The following is a 19,505-nucleotide window of genomic DNA, read 5'->3' on the forward strand; positions in this document are numbered from 1 at the left end:
TTTGTTTTTGCCCAGTTCCTCGAGGTCCATCTCCACCTTTTTCAGTTGGTCACTCAGCCATGTCGATTCCATCTCTTCAATCATCACTTGAACTGCTTCCTCCCTCCAGCCCTGTTGTCACGGTCCTTTGTGGAAGCCCCAAATCCTTTCTTGCCCAAAGTGGACAATCTGCTGATTTCTCTCCTGTACCAATCTTAACGAGCTCCATGCTACCCAGAAAAAGCCTTTCCAGTGTGAATCATAAGACATGAGCTGGCTGAAAACCCAGAGGATCTTCCTGCTTGCTGAAGAAATCCCAGGCTTCCTCCTCTGGGACACAGGACAGCTCGTGAATCGGCTTCTGTGGCCTCACCAGTTTCATTTCCCGATGCTTCATCCTGTGCTTGGATCCTACCTGACCAGGTGTGGTTCTTAGGATGCATCCTGTCTTTCCTTCCTCTTACTCTCAGTCACACCTCTGTGTTGTCATGTTCCTCATACCTAAGTTGCCGTCCACGGGTACAGCCTTTGTCACACCAGTGTTTCAAGTGTTCTCTGGCATGTCTCTCTTAGATGGTTGGCTCCTTGGGTATAGAAATGGACGTGTATTTACTTCGGCTTCTTGGCACCTAGGGCAGGGCTGGCCCACTACTGGTATTCCCTAAAAGCATGTTGAACAAATGCATTTCCTTAATGAACGTCTTTCAGTTTTCCTTTGCATGGCTGCTGTTTTTCCTGGTATTTACTTGACTGGGACCCTGCACCGGATCCTTTGAGGGTTTCCAGGCTGGAAGCCGGTGGCATTAAATCTGTTTACATTTCTACCCAGGGACCTGCAATATTTTAAACCATCTCTCCGTATTTCTCTATCCTCCATATCAGCAGTATTTTGAGAAGTGGTCTGTCTTGGGTGAAAGATCTTTACAAACAAGTACGATTTGATGTGAAACGTCCTTTGGGACAATAAGCAGCTAAGAGAGGATGCAAATTTGACAATCAGAGTGCTTCAGTTTGCTTCCTCCGCGCCTCTCTGGGAGGAATTTTGAACAGTGCAGCAGGAGGTTAGAAATCAAAGGTTCCGTCTCATTTTGCCACTGAGCCTGTGTGCGCTCACAAACAATTACCAAACATTTTCTCCTGCTCTCTCTCTCTCTTTTTTTTTTTAAAGCAGCCCAGCCTCTCTGAAGAAGTCCACCGGGAAATACGAGTGGGTCTCTTTTCCACGTCCGCAGCCTAACAGCCTGATGGCCAGGTTGCTCTTTGCAACAAAGATAGCTTTCAGAAGAATGAGGACACTGGCCCAGCCTCTGGAGGACCGAGGATACCCTTTTCATTTTTAATGAAGAGCTTCTAATTGGCTAAACCTTGGCACTTCCTTCGAGCAGGTCATGATGTAAGTTGCAGACCACAGGCACGAGAGAAAACAACACAACGAATTGACTGGGGCACATCTCGGCTGGCACGCACTGGGCAGTCATTAAAAATGAAGGCGTGGGAGCCTGTTTAATGACATGGAAAGCTGTCTGCAGTGGTCATGTGTAAAGACCGGGCTTGAAACAGCATCGAACACTCCTATTAAAAAAAAGAGTAGATATGTACATGCATCGGAAGAGAGTCTGGAAATACACAAGCCAACGTGTTCACCTCTGGATGGTGGGGTGAAGGGTGCTTTTATTTCCTTCTTGCTTGCCAGTGTTTTCAAATTCACTTTCCAAAGTGAATTAGAACTGCAGTCTGACAGCAGAACAACAGCAGAGGTTATTAATAACAGAACCATCCCCTGCCAGCCACAGCAGCAGCTCATGGATTCTAAGAATGTCAGCTCAGCGTTCCAGGTTTCCAGAATGCTCTCAGATTTTCCATTGATCTGTCCAGGTGTAAGCAGAGATCTTGGGAAGGCTGTAGGGCAGCAGCTCTGAGAAGGTGAGAGGAGAGGAGAGCGTGGGGGGCGGGTGGAGGGTCCTTAGTGGCAAGCAGAGCAGTGTAACAGTCTCGGGGACCTGAAAGACCTGACGTCGTATTTGTCAGGGTCTCCAGTCAAGGAAGAAATGGCCCAGCAGGAAAGCGTCTCCCGAGCCTCTGTAGGGCTGTGTGGGAAGCCCTACTTTGGCTGAGCTCTATTCTGCCAAGCGAGGTTTTCTTGAGCAGATGTCCTGCTGTCCTGGGAGACACAATACGGAAGGCCTGGAGTCAGTATGGGTTTCCCTGGTGGCAGACAGCGTGAGACCGTCACTGTCAGGAGCCAAGGGTACATTCTCATCTGACCGTGTCAAAACGACTTGTCCCTGTCTTATGAGACGAAGGAGACACTGTTGTCTGAACAGCCTCTGATACGAAGCAACTTGGGCAAACGCTCCCCCAGCCCCCCCCCAGCCCTCCTCCCCATCTTTGATAATGATCATGGTGACAAGCTGTTACGGGGCCCAAGGTTGACAGTACACAGAAAAAGTGGCTTGAGCCAAAAGGCTGGAGTTAATAGAGATGAACCCATCAAGGGCGGCTGAATTAATGTCATTTTGACTTATTTGTAAGGAGAGAAGTAGGACTCCCAGCCCTCATCTGGCACACAGCACCCAGCCACCTCCAGCATCTTTCCACAGCACTGCTTCCCCGCTCACCAGGCAGATGCAAATGGTGCCGAGCGCCTCAGCCCGGCTTCCTCAGCGCTCGCCTCTTCCTACCCGCTGACGCCACCTGCCAAACTGCCCTGCACCCCACGAGACAGCCTGCTCCAGGCTTTCGTTCTCCAGCTTCCCTCCTCCCCACCCCTCCCGTGGCACAAAACCCTCAAAAGTAGTATTTCGTAGCCTCTGGTTCTGAGCTGGGATGTCAGTGCCTTCCCCAGCACGTGGTCTTTTAATTTATTTTTAGAAGAATGTTATCTTTAGGCTTTGCGACAGGTCTGCACTGTAGGTGGAATTTGTAGGCGGGGAAACTGAGGCTCAGAAGACGACCAGTGACTCAGGGCCATCCAGCCGGGTGGTGGCAGAGCAGAGGCTCTGGCTGCTGTCTGGCTTAGTTCTCTGTCATCCCGCCCTGCTGCTCCCCCCTTGGGTACTGTTTGCTGAGCACCTTCTGTGAGTCAGGCAAGGCAGTCGGCGTTTCCCAGAAGCTCTCTCTAAACCTTTCATTCGTTGGTTCATTCAGTAAGTCGAGAGCCTCCTCCATGCTCTGTACACCAGGTCAAGGCGGGGGGAAGGGTCTCCTCTCTGAGCGCCCCACGGGGCTCCTGGACACACCTTCAGACAGAACACGAAGGCACAGAAGGCTGAGGACATTGCCTGGCCGGTGGGCCTCATGCTAGCGGGCAAGGAACAGGAACCTGCTTCTCACCAGTCCTCTGGGCAAGTCTGCATCGGAGATTTCATTCTCTCTGCTTTTCAGTGAGGATGTGGTTTTTGAGGCTTGAAGCAGTGATGTCAGGGGTAGACACCCAGGAGAGAACGGTGACCCCACAGTCAAGTCAGAACCTCCTGATTGAGATGTGAACCCAGCTACTGCTGGGGAAGAGAATGACTCAACAGTCGTCAGAGGATGAGGGTACCCAAAGAGCAACGCAACAACAAGGACAAAGAACTACCAAAACCAGGGTGAAATTCACAAAGGTCAGTTACATGTTTTTGGAGGGGAAACAGACCTTCCTTTCAAGCCCTTGGTCAGGTGGGTTCAGCATCTGTCTCCGGAGCAATAGCTTCACTTGCTGGAAATCCTTGGACCCTCCTGGCTGCCCTTCACTGTCCTCCTGTACTCGCTGCCCAAATCCCTCCTGGCCAGTGTGTTCTCTGGGAGTAATGGGTGTCATGAACCAGTCATGTCGAATCATCATTAAGCTACTGTTCCTCCTTGGAGTTGACATGGAGGCAGATGGGCTGGAGACACGTCCCTGGGGCAGGGTGGCTGGGGCCAAGTCTGGGTCCGTCCGTGGGGGCAGCAGTGTGGCTGGATGCTGAGCAAGGCAGGACTGCAGGGCGGGGGTTTGGTGCACAGGGGACATGGGGGGGAGACTTGGGGGACAACACAGCCATGCTTTCCAGTGAAGCCATCGCAGGGAGACTGCCTCTGTGCGTCGACTCCCCGGCTGGTTCCAGCTGAAGGATGGGGAAGCCGCTGCCCTGACTTTGATGGAGGAGCAGCTCTCACTTGGTTTCTCTGGACCTTCTACTGAGCCTCTCCTCTGGGGACCTGCCGCCCGCCCCTTTCTGCTCTGTATTTTCTTCTTCCTCCCTTTCTTCCAGGATGCTCAGCTGTGAGACTATCAAGCATAGATATTCACAATTGAAATAGCTGATATGAACAGACAAATCCTGAAGGGTAGCAGGGAGATGGAGAGGGAAACTGCCCAGCCATGTCTATCCTTATGGTTTCCCTTGAAGCAATGGCTGCCATTTAATTTGCTTCTCAAGTGTTCAATGGTTGTGGCTGCTAATGATATTTTAGGCAAATTCCCGTGTCGTCCCCCCCCCCGCCCCCCCCCGCAAACTGCAAGTGAAATTCTGCATTTTGGTGGACTGAGGAATGACTGAAGGAACAAACTTTGAGAATTCAGTTCCACTGTTTGCCCTGCTTTCCATTGAAGAAGTATCTGACTTTCTGGAAGCTTCACTAGTATCCCCTCCTCAACAAGAAATGGGCAACCTTCCTCTCCTGCCCTGGCCCCAGCATTGTGAAGGGGGAAACCCAGAGGCATCAGCGTGAGGGGAGGAGAAGGAGGAGAGGAGTGAAATGAAGACTCTGCTCTCCTCTTCGCATCAGGTGGCCAAAGCATTGGAGCTTCAGCTTCAGCATCAGTCCTTCCAATGAATATTCAGGGTTGGTTTCCTTTAGGATGGACTGATTTGATCTCCTTGCAGTCCAAGGGGCTCTCAAGAGTCTTCTCCAGTGAGCTGACTCATTGGAAAAGACCTGATGCTGGGAAAGATTGAAGGCCAAAGGAGAAGGGGGCGGCAGAGGATGAGATGGTTGGATGGCATCACTGACTCAGTGGACATGAGTTTGAGCAAACTCTGGGAGATGGTGAAGGACAGGGAAGGCTGGCATGCTGCAGTCCATGGGATCACAAAGAATCAGACACGACTTAGTGACTGAACAACAGCAGCTCTCGTTTTAGGTCGTGACGCGAACCCCAGCTCCCTCTGGAGAAGAGAATGACTAACAGTTACCAAAAAGATGGTACTGAACAGTCATCAGAAAGATAGGGGTGAGGTGGGGAGCTTTGATTTGTGTGAGAGAAAGGTTTTTTTTTTCTGATTTAATTGGAGGCTGATTCCTTTATAATATTGTGGTGGTTTTTGCCATACATTGACATGATCAGCCATGGGTGGACATGTGCTCCCCATCCTGACCCCCCCTCCCACCTCCCTCCCCATCCCACCCCCCAGGGTCTTCCCAGTGCACCAGCCCTGAGCACACGGTCTCAGGCATCGAACCTGGGCTGGCGATCTGTTTCACATATGGTAGTATACATGTTTCAGTGCTATTCTCCCAAATCACCCCACCCTCGCCTTCTCCCACAGAGTCCAAAAGTCTGTTCTTTACATCTGTGTCTCTTGTATGAGAGAAAAGTTTTATATACGTGTTTTTATATATTTTTTAAGTGAAGTAAAATTTGCATACAGAGAAATGCACATGTCTGAAGAGTACAGCTGTACAAATTTTGGCAAAGGATGTGTGTAATCAACATAGCACATTGACATATGCTGTGACATAGCATATTGACGTATGCTATGACATGCATATTGACATAAAGGCATAGCATATTAAAAAAATTTTTTTTGGCCATACCGCACAGCAGGTGGGATCTTAGTTCTCTGACTAGGGACTGAACCTGCATCCTCTGCACTGGAAGGCCGAATCTTAACCCCTGGACCATGGGGGATGTCCAAGATGTAGCATATTTTCATGTCTCCAAAAAGTTCCTTTGTGCTTGCTGCTGGTCAGCCACCACGGGCAACCATGATTCTGATTTCTCCCCATGTTTTGTCTTTTCTAGAATTTTCTACTTTTTTGTATCTGGCTTCTTTAGTGTAACATGTCTTTGACATTCATCCATATTGTTGCGTTCACAAATAACTCATTCTATTTTATTTCTGAGTCACATGTAATTGCATAGCTATACCACAGTTTAAGAATTCATTCTCCTTTTGATACTGATGAGCATTTTCACTTTTTGGCTATTATGAATAAAGCTGCTGTGAACATTTTAATGTAAGTTTTCATGTGGGCATATGTTCTTATTTCTTTTGGATAAATCTTTAGAAGTAGAATTGCTGGTAGGTATATATTTAACTTTAAAAGAAATGGTTAAGCAGTTTTCCAAGGTGGTTACATCATTATATACTTCCAACAACAATGTATGAGAGTTCCAGTTGCTCCACATTCCTGCAAACACTTGGCATTGTCTGTCTGTTTGCCTTAGCCATCCTAAAGAGTGTGACATAAAGAATATTTCCTCATGGCTTTAATTTGCTTTTCTCTGATGACTAATGATGTTGAGGACCTTTCATTTGTTTATTGGTCATCTGTATATCTTTCTTGAGGTGTCTGATCAAGGATTTTGCCCAGAGGGTAAAGATTGGATTTGGCCTGGATTACCTGTATTAATTCCTAAGAGTGAGTTGTATGTATTCAAACAGAACTTGGCAAGCAACCAGAAAGGTGAGGAATCTGCCTGAGATTCTATAAGTGGCAAGGAAAGAGGATAAACCTATGACAGAACATGTTTGAAAGGTCGTGATTAGAGATGAGCAGAGCTACTTTCTGACAATTAGCGGTTTTTGGAAAAAAAAATTAGGTTAACAAGGGAGAAGTTATCTTTCAACATCTATCTCTCTTACGACACTGGCTTTCTTTTTTTAACTCAGTTTTTAAAAAAATTTATTTGACTGTGCTGGGTCTTAGTTGCAGCACATAGGATATTTAGCTGCTGCATGTGAACTCTTAGCTGTGGCATGTGGGGTCTAGTTCCCTGACCAGGGATCAAACCTGGGCCCCCTGCATTGTGAATGGGGAGTCTTAGCCACTAGATCACCAGGGAAGAGCCAACATTGGCTTTTGAACCTGGTTCTGATGGTTTCTACTTGGTAGTCTTTTACCAAGAGCCCGTGTTTTTCCATTTTACTGATAAAACATAGGCTCTTGGTGAGCCTCAGCTTTCTAACTTGTAAACTGGGAATAACCATGCCTTGCAAGCCTGTGGGGAGGATCATAGGAAGTCAGACACTTGCGCGTGCTCAGAATGGGAAGTTTCTGTACAAATATCCAGTTATCAGTGGGGGCAGCCCCTCACTGACACCTTGTTCTTTGGTATTCCTCAAGATGCCTCACAGTCCTGTGGAACTGGGTCATGTTTTCTCCTCTCCACGTGAATAATAATCAATCACTCATCTGCGTTGTAGAAAGCGGACTGTTTTCTGGATTGTGCATCAGTGCCCATGAGCTGGTGCTCATGCAACGAAACCTCTTATTAGGCAGAAGCTTTGGGGTTGGGGTGAGGACTCAGAATAATTGTTCCTGCTCAAATCCTGCCCCAAAAGTGCCTTTCTTGCCTCAGGGAAAGGCGTACTTCATTTTTCTCTGCCCAGATTTGATCCTGCCAGGTTTGAGTTAGAAAAAAATTGCCCAGTAGTTTTCTTCAATAATCTTTTCCTCCTCAGATAATTAGCTGCTTCCACAAGTCCAATTCTGGCTTAAAATGAACTTTTATTTAGTTGAATTAACACAGCTGGGACGGAGAGGTAAACGTGCATGCTTTTTGACTGACACGCTCATGAAGGAAGCGAATTTGCCTCACTTTTGCATAAATCGAGACAGCTCTAGATGAGATAAAGAATCAGGACTGTGCTAATTCTTCTCTCATTTTAATTATCTCAGAATTTTAAGAAGGGTCAAGGAGTGGAATCTGGTAATAAATAGGGCGAGGCTGGCATGCAGGCTACTAACGTGAAGAGAGTAACTTTACTGGAACTTTTCTTTTTGGGAAAATCTCTTCAAAAGGTTCCTAGATTAAAGCTCCGATATTCCTTTATGTGTGTTGAATTCTGAATTCTGAAGCTTGCAGGTTGGAAGGAAGCACAGATGATTTTTTTTTTTTTTTTAATCCCAGGAACTCAGAGACTCAAAGGTTTTAAAGTCCTGCACCCATGGAGAATTGCTGACTAAAAGGGGTTGGAACAGAACTGGGTCCCTAGGTGTGGAGACCATTGTCATCAAGAGTAAGAAAATGAAATGGCTCTGTATGTAGGTCAACGACCCCCTCTCTACTGAAAGGTAAAAAAATTAAGGATGACCTAAAATCTACTATGTATAAAAAGATTCTGGAAAAAGTCGCTCTTTCCTGTCAAAGTGATAATGTTTATACTACCCGAAGCCAGACCTCCTCGGAGTCTAACTTTAGGGGGACTCTTCAGAGCTGAAAAGCCGCAGTCTAAAGCTCAGTCCCTCTCTGACATCTGTTAACTTTCATCCTTCAAGGGAGTTGGCTATATTATTGTAGAGGTGTTCAGTGGGACCTGCCAGGATCTTCCATCAAATCATTGATATTAAAAAAAAAAAATCATTGATATTGAAGGGATTCTGAGTCAGCTGTTGCATAGTTCTGCCTGAACTTACGCTATGTTCATCACTTATCTTAAACTTTTCCTCAATAACTTGGATTTAAATAAGTCAAGACTGTCAAATGAAATCACCAGGGAGAAAGACTCATGTAGAGAGACACATGGAGACAGAAGAGAAAACGAGAAGAAAAAGAAGAAAGAGGAAGAGAAAGACAAAAGAAAAGAGGTCTTTACAAAGCCTCATCTTAATACAAAGACATTTTAAAAGTCTTTATTAAGCAATGTGCTGGATTTGAATGATTTCTGAGAAACCGACTGAAGTCGGGAAATTAGTTCCTATCACACTGTGTAAGCCGAGTAGCTCTGCATATGCCTCAGCGCCTTATGCCAACTGAACGTAAGCCTGTTGGCTTGTCTTAAGGGCAGCCGTTAGGGTTGGCTATACTTTGTGTTCTGAGTAGGCGATACATTCTTATTTCTTAGTAAAAAGCCACATTTTTTTCTAAGACTATAAGGTGGAAGATTTGAGTCCAAGGGATGAAGCAAACTTGGTTTTTAAAATTCTATTTAAACATTACTATAGATTTACAGAAGAATTGAAAAGGTAGTACAGAGAATTTGCAAATGTCCTTTATCCAGTTTCCTGTAAAGTTCACATCATATATTATCACGGTGCCTTTGTCAAAATTAAGAAATTAACATCAATCCAATACTATTAATGGAACTGTGGACTTTATCTGGATTTCACCACTCTCCCGACTAATGTTCATGTTCTGCTCCAGGATCCAATCCAGGATACCATGCTGCATTTATAGAACTTAATTTTGAACAAAACTGAATATAGACATGACTTTTGAGGGGGGGTGGGAGGCATGGTGTGTTCCTAGACATGGAATACCATCAGATGGGTTATATTTTCCATAGGAACCTGTTAAAATTGGGAGTATGCTCTTGACTAGGAATATTACTGGAAATAAATCATAGATGACCAACAAATATGGAGATAAAGAAACCACAAAACCCCATATTAATTAAAGTTAGTGAAATGTTGTTTCAATTCCCATGAGATAGCACAGTGGTAGTACAAGAGACCTCAGCAGTTGTAGTCAGCACCTGCATAATTCTTAACTACGTGCCAGGCACTCTTCTAGGCATTTTCCATACACTAGCTGGCTTAATTCCCCTAGTCACCCTATGTAGAAGGCTCAAATATTATCTCTATTTTACAGATGAGAATACCAAGACACAGAGAAATGAAATAACTTGCCCAAGCTTGCGCAGCTAGAGTTCAACCTAGACCTCAAATGTAGCAATATATGTACTTCTAACATATGAAATTGTAAGGTATAAAAATATCAAAACTGAATAAAATCAATGTAAAACTGCCTAATAATTTGCCCATTTTCCTTTGCTTTGATTTGGTTGGTTTATGTCCTTTAATAAAATTGATGCCCCTTTGTCTCCTAGAAAATTTCCAGTTGAAATCTACCAGCCCACACCCTCAACTTCCATGCACATAGTGTATTCTGCATACCCTTGGTCCAGTGTCTAGCACACTGATGTAAATTACCTTCCTCTCCATTGAAATTGAAAGCATCTTGAGGAAATAGACTATAGCGCAACACAAGTCCAGCACCTCATAGAGTTCAACAGTTGGCTATTGAATGCTTGTAGGAATGGTTCCTCCAATAATGAAACCTGGGAGCTGTGCTTTTTGAAAGTAGATGGGGTTTCTATAATTCTGCCATCAGATGGCAACTTTGTACACAAGCAAATCATCTACCAAATGTCTCAAGGATAGAAATTGTAAGTTAAAATGATGCAGAAGTTAATCTTCATTTAGTATCCCTGCAGAATGGCTGTCTACTTATAGCTTTTAAAAAATAATCAAAAAAATGTATCATAAGCATTTCTACTCTTGAATCTTATATGTGTATATCTTATCTCCCACATATTATGCCTAGGTGAATCTGGAATTTACAAAAGGAACAAAGTTAAAATGTTATTCATACCCAGATGATAGAATTGATAGATGGGAACATTAAAATAGTTATTTTAATTATATTCTGTATATTTGAGAAGCTAGAGGAAAGACTAAACATGTTAAGTAAAGACAAGAAAGATATTTTAAAAAGACCTAAGATTGAGCTTCTAAAGTTGAAAATTATAGTGTCTGAGATGAAAATATACTACATGGCATTAATGGCAGATCAGGGACTTTGGAACAAGTGATAAATCAATTACATAAGAGAAAAATGAACAGAGTATTAATGAACTGTGGGACAACTTCAAGTGGTATATATAACATACATGCAACTGGACTCCCTGAGGCAGAGGAGTGATCATACGGAAAAAAATGTGAAGAGATAATTGCCATCAGTTTTCCAAATTTGATGAGAAGTATAAGCCTACAGATTTAGAAATTGATGAATCTCAAGGACAAGAAAGATAAAGAAAACAACATCAAAATACATCATGATCAAGTTGCTTAAAGTCAGTGATAAGGAGAAAATATTAGAGCCAGAAAAAAGGACACTATATACAAAAGAACACAGATGGAGAGAAGATTTCCCATTAAAAAGGCAAGTTAGAAGCCAGTGGAACCCCGTGTCTAAAACGCTGAAAGAAAGAAACCTGTCAGCCCAGAATTCCCTGCCCAACAAGAGCACCTAGCAAACTCTCACATGAAACAAAGGCTTTCCCAAGCACACACACACTGACGGGATTTATCTCCAGCAGACCCTCACTGCAAGAAATATTACAGAATGTTTTCTGAGAAGGAGGAAGATGATCCCAGATGCAATGAAGGGAGCTGAAAATGGGAACCACGTGGATCAACATACAAACTTTTTCTTATTGTTTCAATAAAAGATAATTGACTGTTTGACCAAAATATTAACAATGTTCTCTGAGACTTATATACAGAAGTAAAATATATGATATCAATAGCACAAAGGTCAGGAGGAGAGAAATGGAAGAATAGTCAAATGGTTTTTTATATTATACATGAAGTGGTAGAACATCACTTGAGGGCAGACTGTGGTAAAATAAAGATGTAGACTATGAACCCTAAAGCAACTACTAAAATAATGGAACAATAAGTTATATGTGATAAATCAAAAAGGGAGATAAAGTGGAATCATGAAAAATAGTTGATTCAGAAGAAGGTAGAAAAAGAAGAAAAGGGAACAAAGAACGGATGATATGAATAGAAAAAATAACAGGCTGTTTGATTTGATCATAAGCATATTAAAATCTTATTAAATGTAAATGATCTAAACACTCAATTAAAAGGCAAAGACTACCAGATTGGATTAAAAAAGACCCAGGTATACCCTGACTCCAAGAGATCTGTTTGAAAAATAAAGACACAAACTGAGCACTGCCTTTAATCAATAGTCAGCCAGGAACCGAGACCCTCAGTCCTATAGTCCCAAAGAACTAAATTCTGCCTATAATTATATGAATCTAGTAGCAGATCCTTCCCTAGCTGACCCTTCAAGTGAGACCCTAACCCTTGTTGACACCTTGATTGCAATCTTGTGAGAAATTCTGCAGTTGAGGGCTCAGTGAAGCCATGCCCAAACTCTGCTCATAGAAACTGTGAAACAATAAATGTGTGCTGTAGTAAGTCTCTAAGTTTGTGGTAATTTGTTACATAGCAATAGATTACTATTGCAGATGGAAAAGAGTATACTATGCTAACACTAGTCAAAAGAAATATGTATTAATGTCAGATTAGATATTTTAATATCAGACAAAGTAGAACTTTAGAGCAAAGAATATTACCAGAGATAAAGAATATCTTTAAATAATGATGCCAGTTCTTCAAGAGGCCATGATGATGCTAAACATCTATGTACTGATAACTAATAATAGAGCTTTGAAATATTATATAACTGCAAAGAGTAATAGACAAATCCATGGTTACAGTCAAAGATTTCAACACCCCTCTTTCAACAACATGTAAAACAAGTAGGCAGAAAATCAGGAAGTATATGGGAGGATATAGGCAACTTGACTTAATTGACATTTATAGAACACTCCACCCAACAACTGTAGAACATGCATTCTTTACTGGTATGCACAAAAATTTTTACCAAGATAGAATATATTTTGGATCATCAAAAGAGACTCAGTAAATTTAAAAGGAGCAAAGTGAAACAAAGTAAATTCTCTAACCATAATGGAATTACATTAGAAATAAATAATGGAAAGATACCTGAAAAATACCCAAATATTTGGAAACAAAGTCACTTTTATATAACTTATCTTTCAAAGAAAAAAGCTCAAAGGAAACAAATGAAAAAACAAATCAGAAAATATTTTAAACTGATTGAGAAGGAAATTTTAACCTATTAAAACGCGTGGGATTCAGCTAGAGTGGTACATAGTGGGTACATGTGTAATACTGAAAGCCCATACCATGGACTGTGGCCCATCAGACTCCTCTGCCCATGGGATTTCTCAGCAAGAATACTGCAGCTGGTTGCCCTTTCCTTCTTCAGGGCATGTTCCCCACCCAGGGATTGAACCCAGGTCTCCTGCATCACAGACAGACTCTTTATCACCTGAGCCACCGGGAAGTCATATTAGAAAATAAAACACATCAAATCAAAGACATTAGCTGCCATCTTACAAATCAGAAAGACAGGAACAAATGAAATTCAATATAAGCAAAGAAAAGAGGAAATGAAGATCATATCAGAAATCAATGGAAAATAAAACAGTAAAACAAAAAAGAAAATCAGTAAAACCCAAAATAGACTGATCAGGGAAGAAAGAATAAAAACCACAATGTCCATTATCGTGAATGAAAGTGGTGATTCTACAGATTCTGCAGCTATTAAAAGGATAATAGAAAACAACTTTATGACAAATTTAACAACTTAGATGAAAGAGATAAATCTCTTGAAAGATACAAGCTATCAAAGCTCACTCACTCAAGAAAGAACCTGAATACCACTATAGCCATTAAAGAAATTGAACTCATAACTGCAAACCTGCTCAAAAAGAAAACTCCAGGCCAAGACAGCTTCACTGATGATTTCTACCAAACACTTAAGGAAGAAATAAAAATAATTTTACACAAGCACCTCTCAGCTCATTTTTGAGGCCAGCATCAATTGGATATAAAAACCAGACAAAAACATTACAAGAAAAAACTGCAGATCAATAACTTTAACAAATATAGATGCAGATGTTTTAAAATTTTCAGCAAATCAAACCCAGGAATTTATAAATTGTGGTCTGAAAAATGTGAGATTGGCTTAACATCTGAAAATCAACCAGTGTAAATAATTATATTAACAGACTAAAAATACACACATAGGGTCAACTCCTATGTCCTTGGGATTTCCTCTGTCCATGGGATTTCCCAGCAAAAATACTGGAGTGGGCCGCCATTTCCTTCTCCAGGGAATCTTTCCAACCCTGGGATTAAACCCGTGTTTCTTACGTATCCTGCGTTGGCAGGTAGGTTCTTTACCACTAGTGCCGCCTGGGAAGCTCCAGGAACAACTCAATATATGCAGAAAAAGCATCTGAGAAAATCCAACATCCATTCATAGAAAAAACTGTCAGCAAACCAGGGATAGAAGGGCATTCTCTCAATCTGAAAAAGATCATCTACAAAATACCTACATCTATTATCATACTTAATAGTTAAAGCTTTCAGTCCACCAAGAACAGAAATAAGGAAAGTTGTCTTCCCTTACTACTTCTATTCAACATAGCACTGGAAGTTCTATCTAGTGCGATAAAGCAAGAACAAGGCATCCAGACTGGAAAAGAAGTGAAACTGTGTTTATCTGAAGATGACATGATTGTCTACATAGAAATATTTTGGAATTTATGAGAGGTTACTAGAACAAATACTAAGCAAGGTTGCAGGTTTCAAATTAATACACAAAAACAAATTCTTATCAATTTATAGAATAGCTAACACCACAGAAATTTAAATAAAAATACTACTTACAAAAGCACCAGAAATTAAAAACTTAGGGATAAATTTGAAAAATATATCCAAGTGTCGTACACTAAAAACTATCAAATGAAGCTAAAAGAAACTAGGAGCTAAATAAATGGAGAGATTTATTGTGTTCATGGGTTGAAAGATGCAATATTTTTATGTCAAATCTCCCCAGATTGATCTATAGAGTCACATCAACCTCGGTCAAAACACAGTGGGGTCTTTTTTTTTTTTTGGTAGAAACTGGGAAACTGACTTTAAAATTTATGTGCAAATGTGAAGAGGCTAGAATAGCCAAAACAACTTTGAATGATGCTGGAGAATTTATTCGACCTGACTTTGAAATTTCTTACAGAGCTACAGCGTTCAGTACAAGGTGGTACTGCTGTCAGAAAAGAGCAATGGAGCGAGGCAGAACAGAACAGAGACACAGAGCAACAGCTCTGCAGTGGAGCCCTGGTGGCCTTGCACGTATCCACACTGGCCACACAGACAAAAGTCTGAACCACTGCTGGTCCAAGTCTTGGCAGAGCACCCTGCGATCCTCCAGAACTTGTTAAGGGGCTGCTACAAGACCCTTGTCCACTCGCCTCCCTGTGTCCCCTGGGAGGCTGTCCTGCGATGTTTCTTGTCACCTCCTGGGTTCTGGTGAGGTTCGGGACTCCCGGCCTGCCCGCCTCAGATCAGAGCTGTGGCCTATAAGGCTGCTCACCTGACATCCAGATTCAGGTGTGCTATAGCAGGGCGTCCTGCAAGTCACGCTGCGTAATGTGTCTCCTTTTGTTTGGGTGTGGAGGGCAAGGACCATGCAGAACTGGAACCTGTGGCTGTTTTTCTTCTCACTGTGCCAGTAAGTGTTAAAAGTGTCTGCATCTAGGAGTGGCTCCTTGGGTCTTTAGTCAGTCAGTCAGGCCTTGCCCTGTCTTGCGTGTACTTGACAAGAGAGCCAGAAATAAACCCATACATATGTCCTTTTTGTTTTGTTTTGTTTTCATACATATGTCCTTGAGTTGACTTTCAACTAAAGTGCAAAGGCAAACCCGTGGAGAAAGAAAAGGCTGCTTGACAAACAGTGCTGGAACTACTGCATAACTACACGCAGAGAAAAAAAAGAAAGCCTTAATTCCTACCTCACACCATATTCGGACATTAACTCAAAATGGGCCATAGACTTAAATGGAACATATAAGTCATTAAAATTTTAGAGGGGAACACAGGAGGGAACGTTTGTGGCCATGGTCGGGCAAAGTTGTTTTTCTTTAGAGAAAATAACCCAACATGATGCCTAAAATTAAAAAATGGATCTGTTGTGAGGGTTAAGTGCTCAGTTGTATCCGACTCTTTGCAATTCCATGCACTGTAATCCCCAGGCTCCTCTGTCCATGGGATTCTCCAGGCAAGAATACTGGAATACTGTATTCTTGTATTCCTGGAATACTTGTATTCCAGTATTCTGGAATACTCGTTGCCATTCCCTTTTCCAGGGGATCTTCCCAATCCAGGGATTGAACCTGGGTCTCTTGCATTGCAGGCAGATTCTTCACCATCTGAGCCATCAGTTAGATTCCACCAAAAGTAAGAACTTCTGTTCTCCAAAGGACACTTTTAAGGAAAGAAACTACAACCCAGAGACTGGAAGATAATATTTATTAACCACATACCTGATAAGGGGCTTTTACCCAGAATACATAAAGAAATCTCAAAATTTAAGAAAAAAACAAACAACCCAGTATTTTAAAAAGGCACAAGATTTGAACAAGCACCTCACCAAAGAAAATAAATGTATGCTAAATAAATAAGTACATGAGAAGATGCCCAACATCACTTGTTATTAGGGAGATGCAAATCAAAACTGCAGTGGAATAGTTCTAAATCCCTATAGAACGTCTAACAGCTAAAGAGTGACTGTACCAAGTGTTAATGAGGATGGGAAGCAGCAGGAACAACCATATGTAACTGGTGGGAATGTAAAATGGTAATTCCAACTTGGAACACAGCTTGGTCATTTCCTAATCATATCATGTGACACCGCTATGCCTAGGTATTTGTCCAGGAGAAATGAAAGCATATACTCAGACAAAGGCTGGTACATGAATGTTCACAGCGGCCTTACTTGCAATAGCCTCAAGTCAGAAATGATCAAGTGTCTTTTAACATGTGAGTGGATAGACACATTGCGTTATTCTGTACCAAGGAATACCATTCACGAATGAAAAGGAGTGAATTATGGATACACAAAACAGTATGATCAATCTCAAAAGCAGGGGGATTGACATGTACACAGTTATATTTATAACAGATAACCAACAAGGACCTAGTGTATAGTACAGGGAACTCTGCTCTAACCTAAATAACCTAATTATTCTGTAATAATAACCTAATTACATTATTACTCTGTAATAACCTAAATGTGAAAAGAGTTTGAAAAATAATAGATATATGTATCTACATACTCGTGGGGTCCCAAAGAGTCCGACACAACTTAGTGACTGAACCACAGAAAGAGACTTGTATAACTGAATCACTTCACGGAACACCTGAGACTAAGACAACATTGCTAATCAAACTATGCTCCAATATAAAATAAAAATAAAAAGTGATTCAAGAAAAAAAATCTGAAAGTAATATTTTTGCATGAAAGATGTCAGACAAAAGAGACTACATTCCATTTACACAGAATTCTCGCAAATTTGGACTAAACCACAGTGACAAAAAAACAGTCAGTGGGAAATTGGAGAAGTGGGGGAGAGGTTCCGGTGGGACAAGGGAACATTTTGCTGGTGATGGTTGGGTTTGCGATCTCGGTTATAGGGATGGTTTCACCTGCATTCCTGTGTCCAGACTGATCAGATTGCATACTTTAAGCATGTGCACCTTACTACATGCAATTGCAGCTCAGTAATGCTGCTTTTAGATATTATATTGTTTTCAGTCACCTTCCTTCAGTCACTTTCAAGCCTGCTGGTGGTCCACGTTGGCTTCCTGAGTCCTTGCTCTGAACGCGGGTGACATTGGTAGGTGGTGCCCTCATCTTGATCCCTGAGAGCCCAGCAGTCCTGCCTGCCTGCACTTAACATGATGCTTTTATTTAATCCTCACCATAGAGACAGAAGGCCACGAAAACTTAAACCTGAGAAAAGGGACTAGAACGTCAAGATGGACACAAGGCAAGCTGGGAACCCGGCAAGAGAAGGCCCGGGCTATAACACGGGGACCTGCCGCCTCTCCCGGGACTTACTGGACCCAAAGTGGACAGACCTCCGCAAGGACAGCCGCGGGGCTGGACCCGGAACCGGCAGAACTTCTAGAACCCCGGCACCTGGGCCTGGGGTGGGGGTGGGGGTGGTGCTAGAATATGCGGGCACAGCTCCACTGGCTTGTGGGGCTCCAAAGCCCCGCCCGAGGAGCTAACCATTTATGTCACACTGTGACAATTATTCTGCATAAAATTATCATTAAAAACCCTAATTTTTCAGCCTCCAACCCCGCCAGTGGCCTTTTAGCATTCTCCAGCGCGGGCGTCTGCGGGCCGGTGATCACCGGCTCATTACCTCCGTGTGGCGCCGCCCCCCCCGCGCTCGCAATCAAGCACTAATTAAACCGGCGCGGGCCGGGCTGGTGCCCGAGGCCGGGCGGGGGGCGCGGGCGGAGCGGGCCTGGTGGCCGCCGCGGGGCTGCGATGGACGGTGGGGACAGTGGTGCTGGCCGCGGGCTTCGGGCTCTGGGGACGGGGCATACGGCGCGGGGCCTGGAGCGCGTCCGGGGCTGGGTCGGTGTCGGTGGGCGGGGCCCGAGTCTGGGGGCGTGCCCACGGCCGTGGGCGGGGCCTACAGGGGCGGAGCCTGGGGCGCTAACCGACGCCGCGCACTGCAGGGAGTCCAGGGGCGGGGTCGAAGGTCGGGGTCGGGGCCGGGGGCGGGGCCCCGGGTCCTTACCCGAGCGAGGCGGCCGTGCGGCAGAGGTGTAGGGGCGCCAGGCCCTCGGCACTGAGCAGGTCGGGGTCGGCGCGGTGCTGCAGCAGCAGCCGGGCGCAGGCCGTGTGGCCCCCCAGGCAGGCCTCGTGCAGGGCGCCGCGGCCGCCGGGGCTGGCGTCGGGGTCGGCGCCGCGGCCGAGCAGGTGGCGCACGCAGGCTGTGTGGCCCTGGGCCGCGGCGATGCACAGGGGCGTGGTGAGCTCGCGCTGGTACTCCAGGGTCCACAGGCCTGGGGATCGAGTGGGGAGAAGGCAGGTGAAAGGGGGGCGCTCGTGAGGGGCGGTGTCCGTTAAAACTGAAATAGAGGGAAACCACCTGTTAGGAGGAGGGGCCAGGTGGGCATGTGGGGAGCTACGCAAAGATCCTCGGGGCTTGGGGACAGAGAAACCGGTGAGATCCGACTGGACCACAGACGAGGGATGGAGTGAGGTCTCGGGGGCAGAGGTGTAAGAGGCCTGACAGAGAGGGGCAGAGAGACAGCGAGGGAAGGCAGTGTGGGGGGAAGCGAGGGCGACCCAGCACAGAGAGCCACCCGGAGAGGGCAGGGGTGGAGACCTGCGGGAGAGAAGCGACAGAAAGAGACTGAAACCAACCCCAAGAGATCGGGGCCGCGGCGGGCAGCGGGGTGTTTCTAACAAGCAAGAGGGTTTTGCCAAATATGAGGGTGACTGGGGACTCAGGGAAGATGTGAGGAGTTAAAAAGCTGAACAAGCAGGAGCATTCAAGGTGGAATTCACACTTTCCAGGCTCTGAACTGGGGCAGCTGAGGGTGGAAAGTGAGCTGTGGATTTTTCTGGAATCCAAGCCCTCTCTTTTTGAGACCCCGATTTCACCCCCTTTATCATTAAGAGGAGAAGACAACAGACAAAACAAACTGACCCACATCACCAAGGCTGCTCAAGAAAAGGACTCAGAAAGTTTAGTTGTCTTGGAAGTGGCCGGGTTTCAGAAGCACTGTTTGATGTGGTGGTCTGCATTGAGCACAATCCTGGTTTGTTTCTTTGCGCTTTTTAGGGTTTTGTGTGTGCA

General features: G+C 44.2%; 1 protein-coding gene and 1 long non-coding RNA gene across 2 annotated transcripts in view; one reads left to right on the forward strand and one right to left on the reverse strand.

The window, feature by feature from the left end:
- Positions 1–19,505, reverse strand: part of ASB18 (ankyrin repeat and SOCS box containing 18) — a 99,288-nt gene that overhangs the window by 27,224 nt on the left and 52,559 nt on the right. The window contains exon 5 of the mRNA XM_020905505.2: positions 18,438–18,705. Coding sequence (XP_020761164.2) covers positions 18,438–18,705 — 268 coding nt within the window. The remainder of the gene's footprint in view (positions 1–18,437; positions 18,706–19,505) is intronic.
- Positions 1,785–17,976, forward strand: LOC110145280 (uncharacterized). The gene is made up of 2 exons (XR_011486308.1): positions 1,785–1,902; positions 17,607–17,976. It is a non-coding gene; the product is annotated as an uncharacterized lncRNA (long non-coding RNA).

This window comes from Odocoileus virginianus, unplaced genomic scaffold (genome assembly GCF_023699985.2).
Source record: "Odocoileus virginianus isolate 20LAN1187 ecotype Illinois unplaced genomic scaffold, Ovbor_1.2 Unplaced_Contig_4, whole genome shotgun sequence".
In the NCBI taxonomy this organism is placed as follows: Eukaryota; Metazoa; Chordata; class Mammalia; order Artiodactyla; family Cervidae; genus Odocoileus; species Odocoileus virginianus.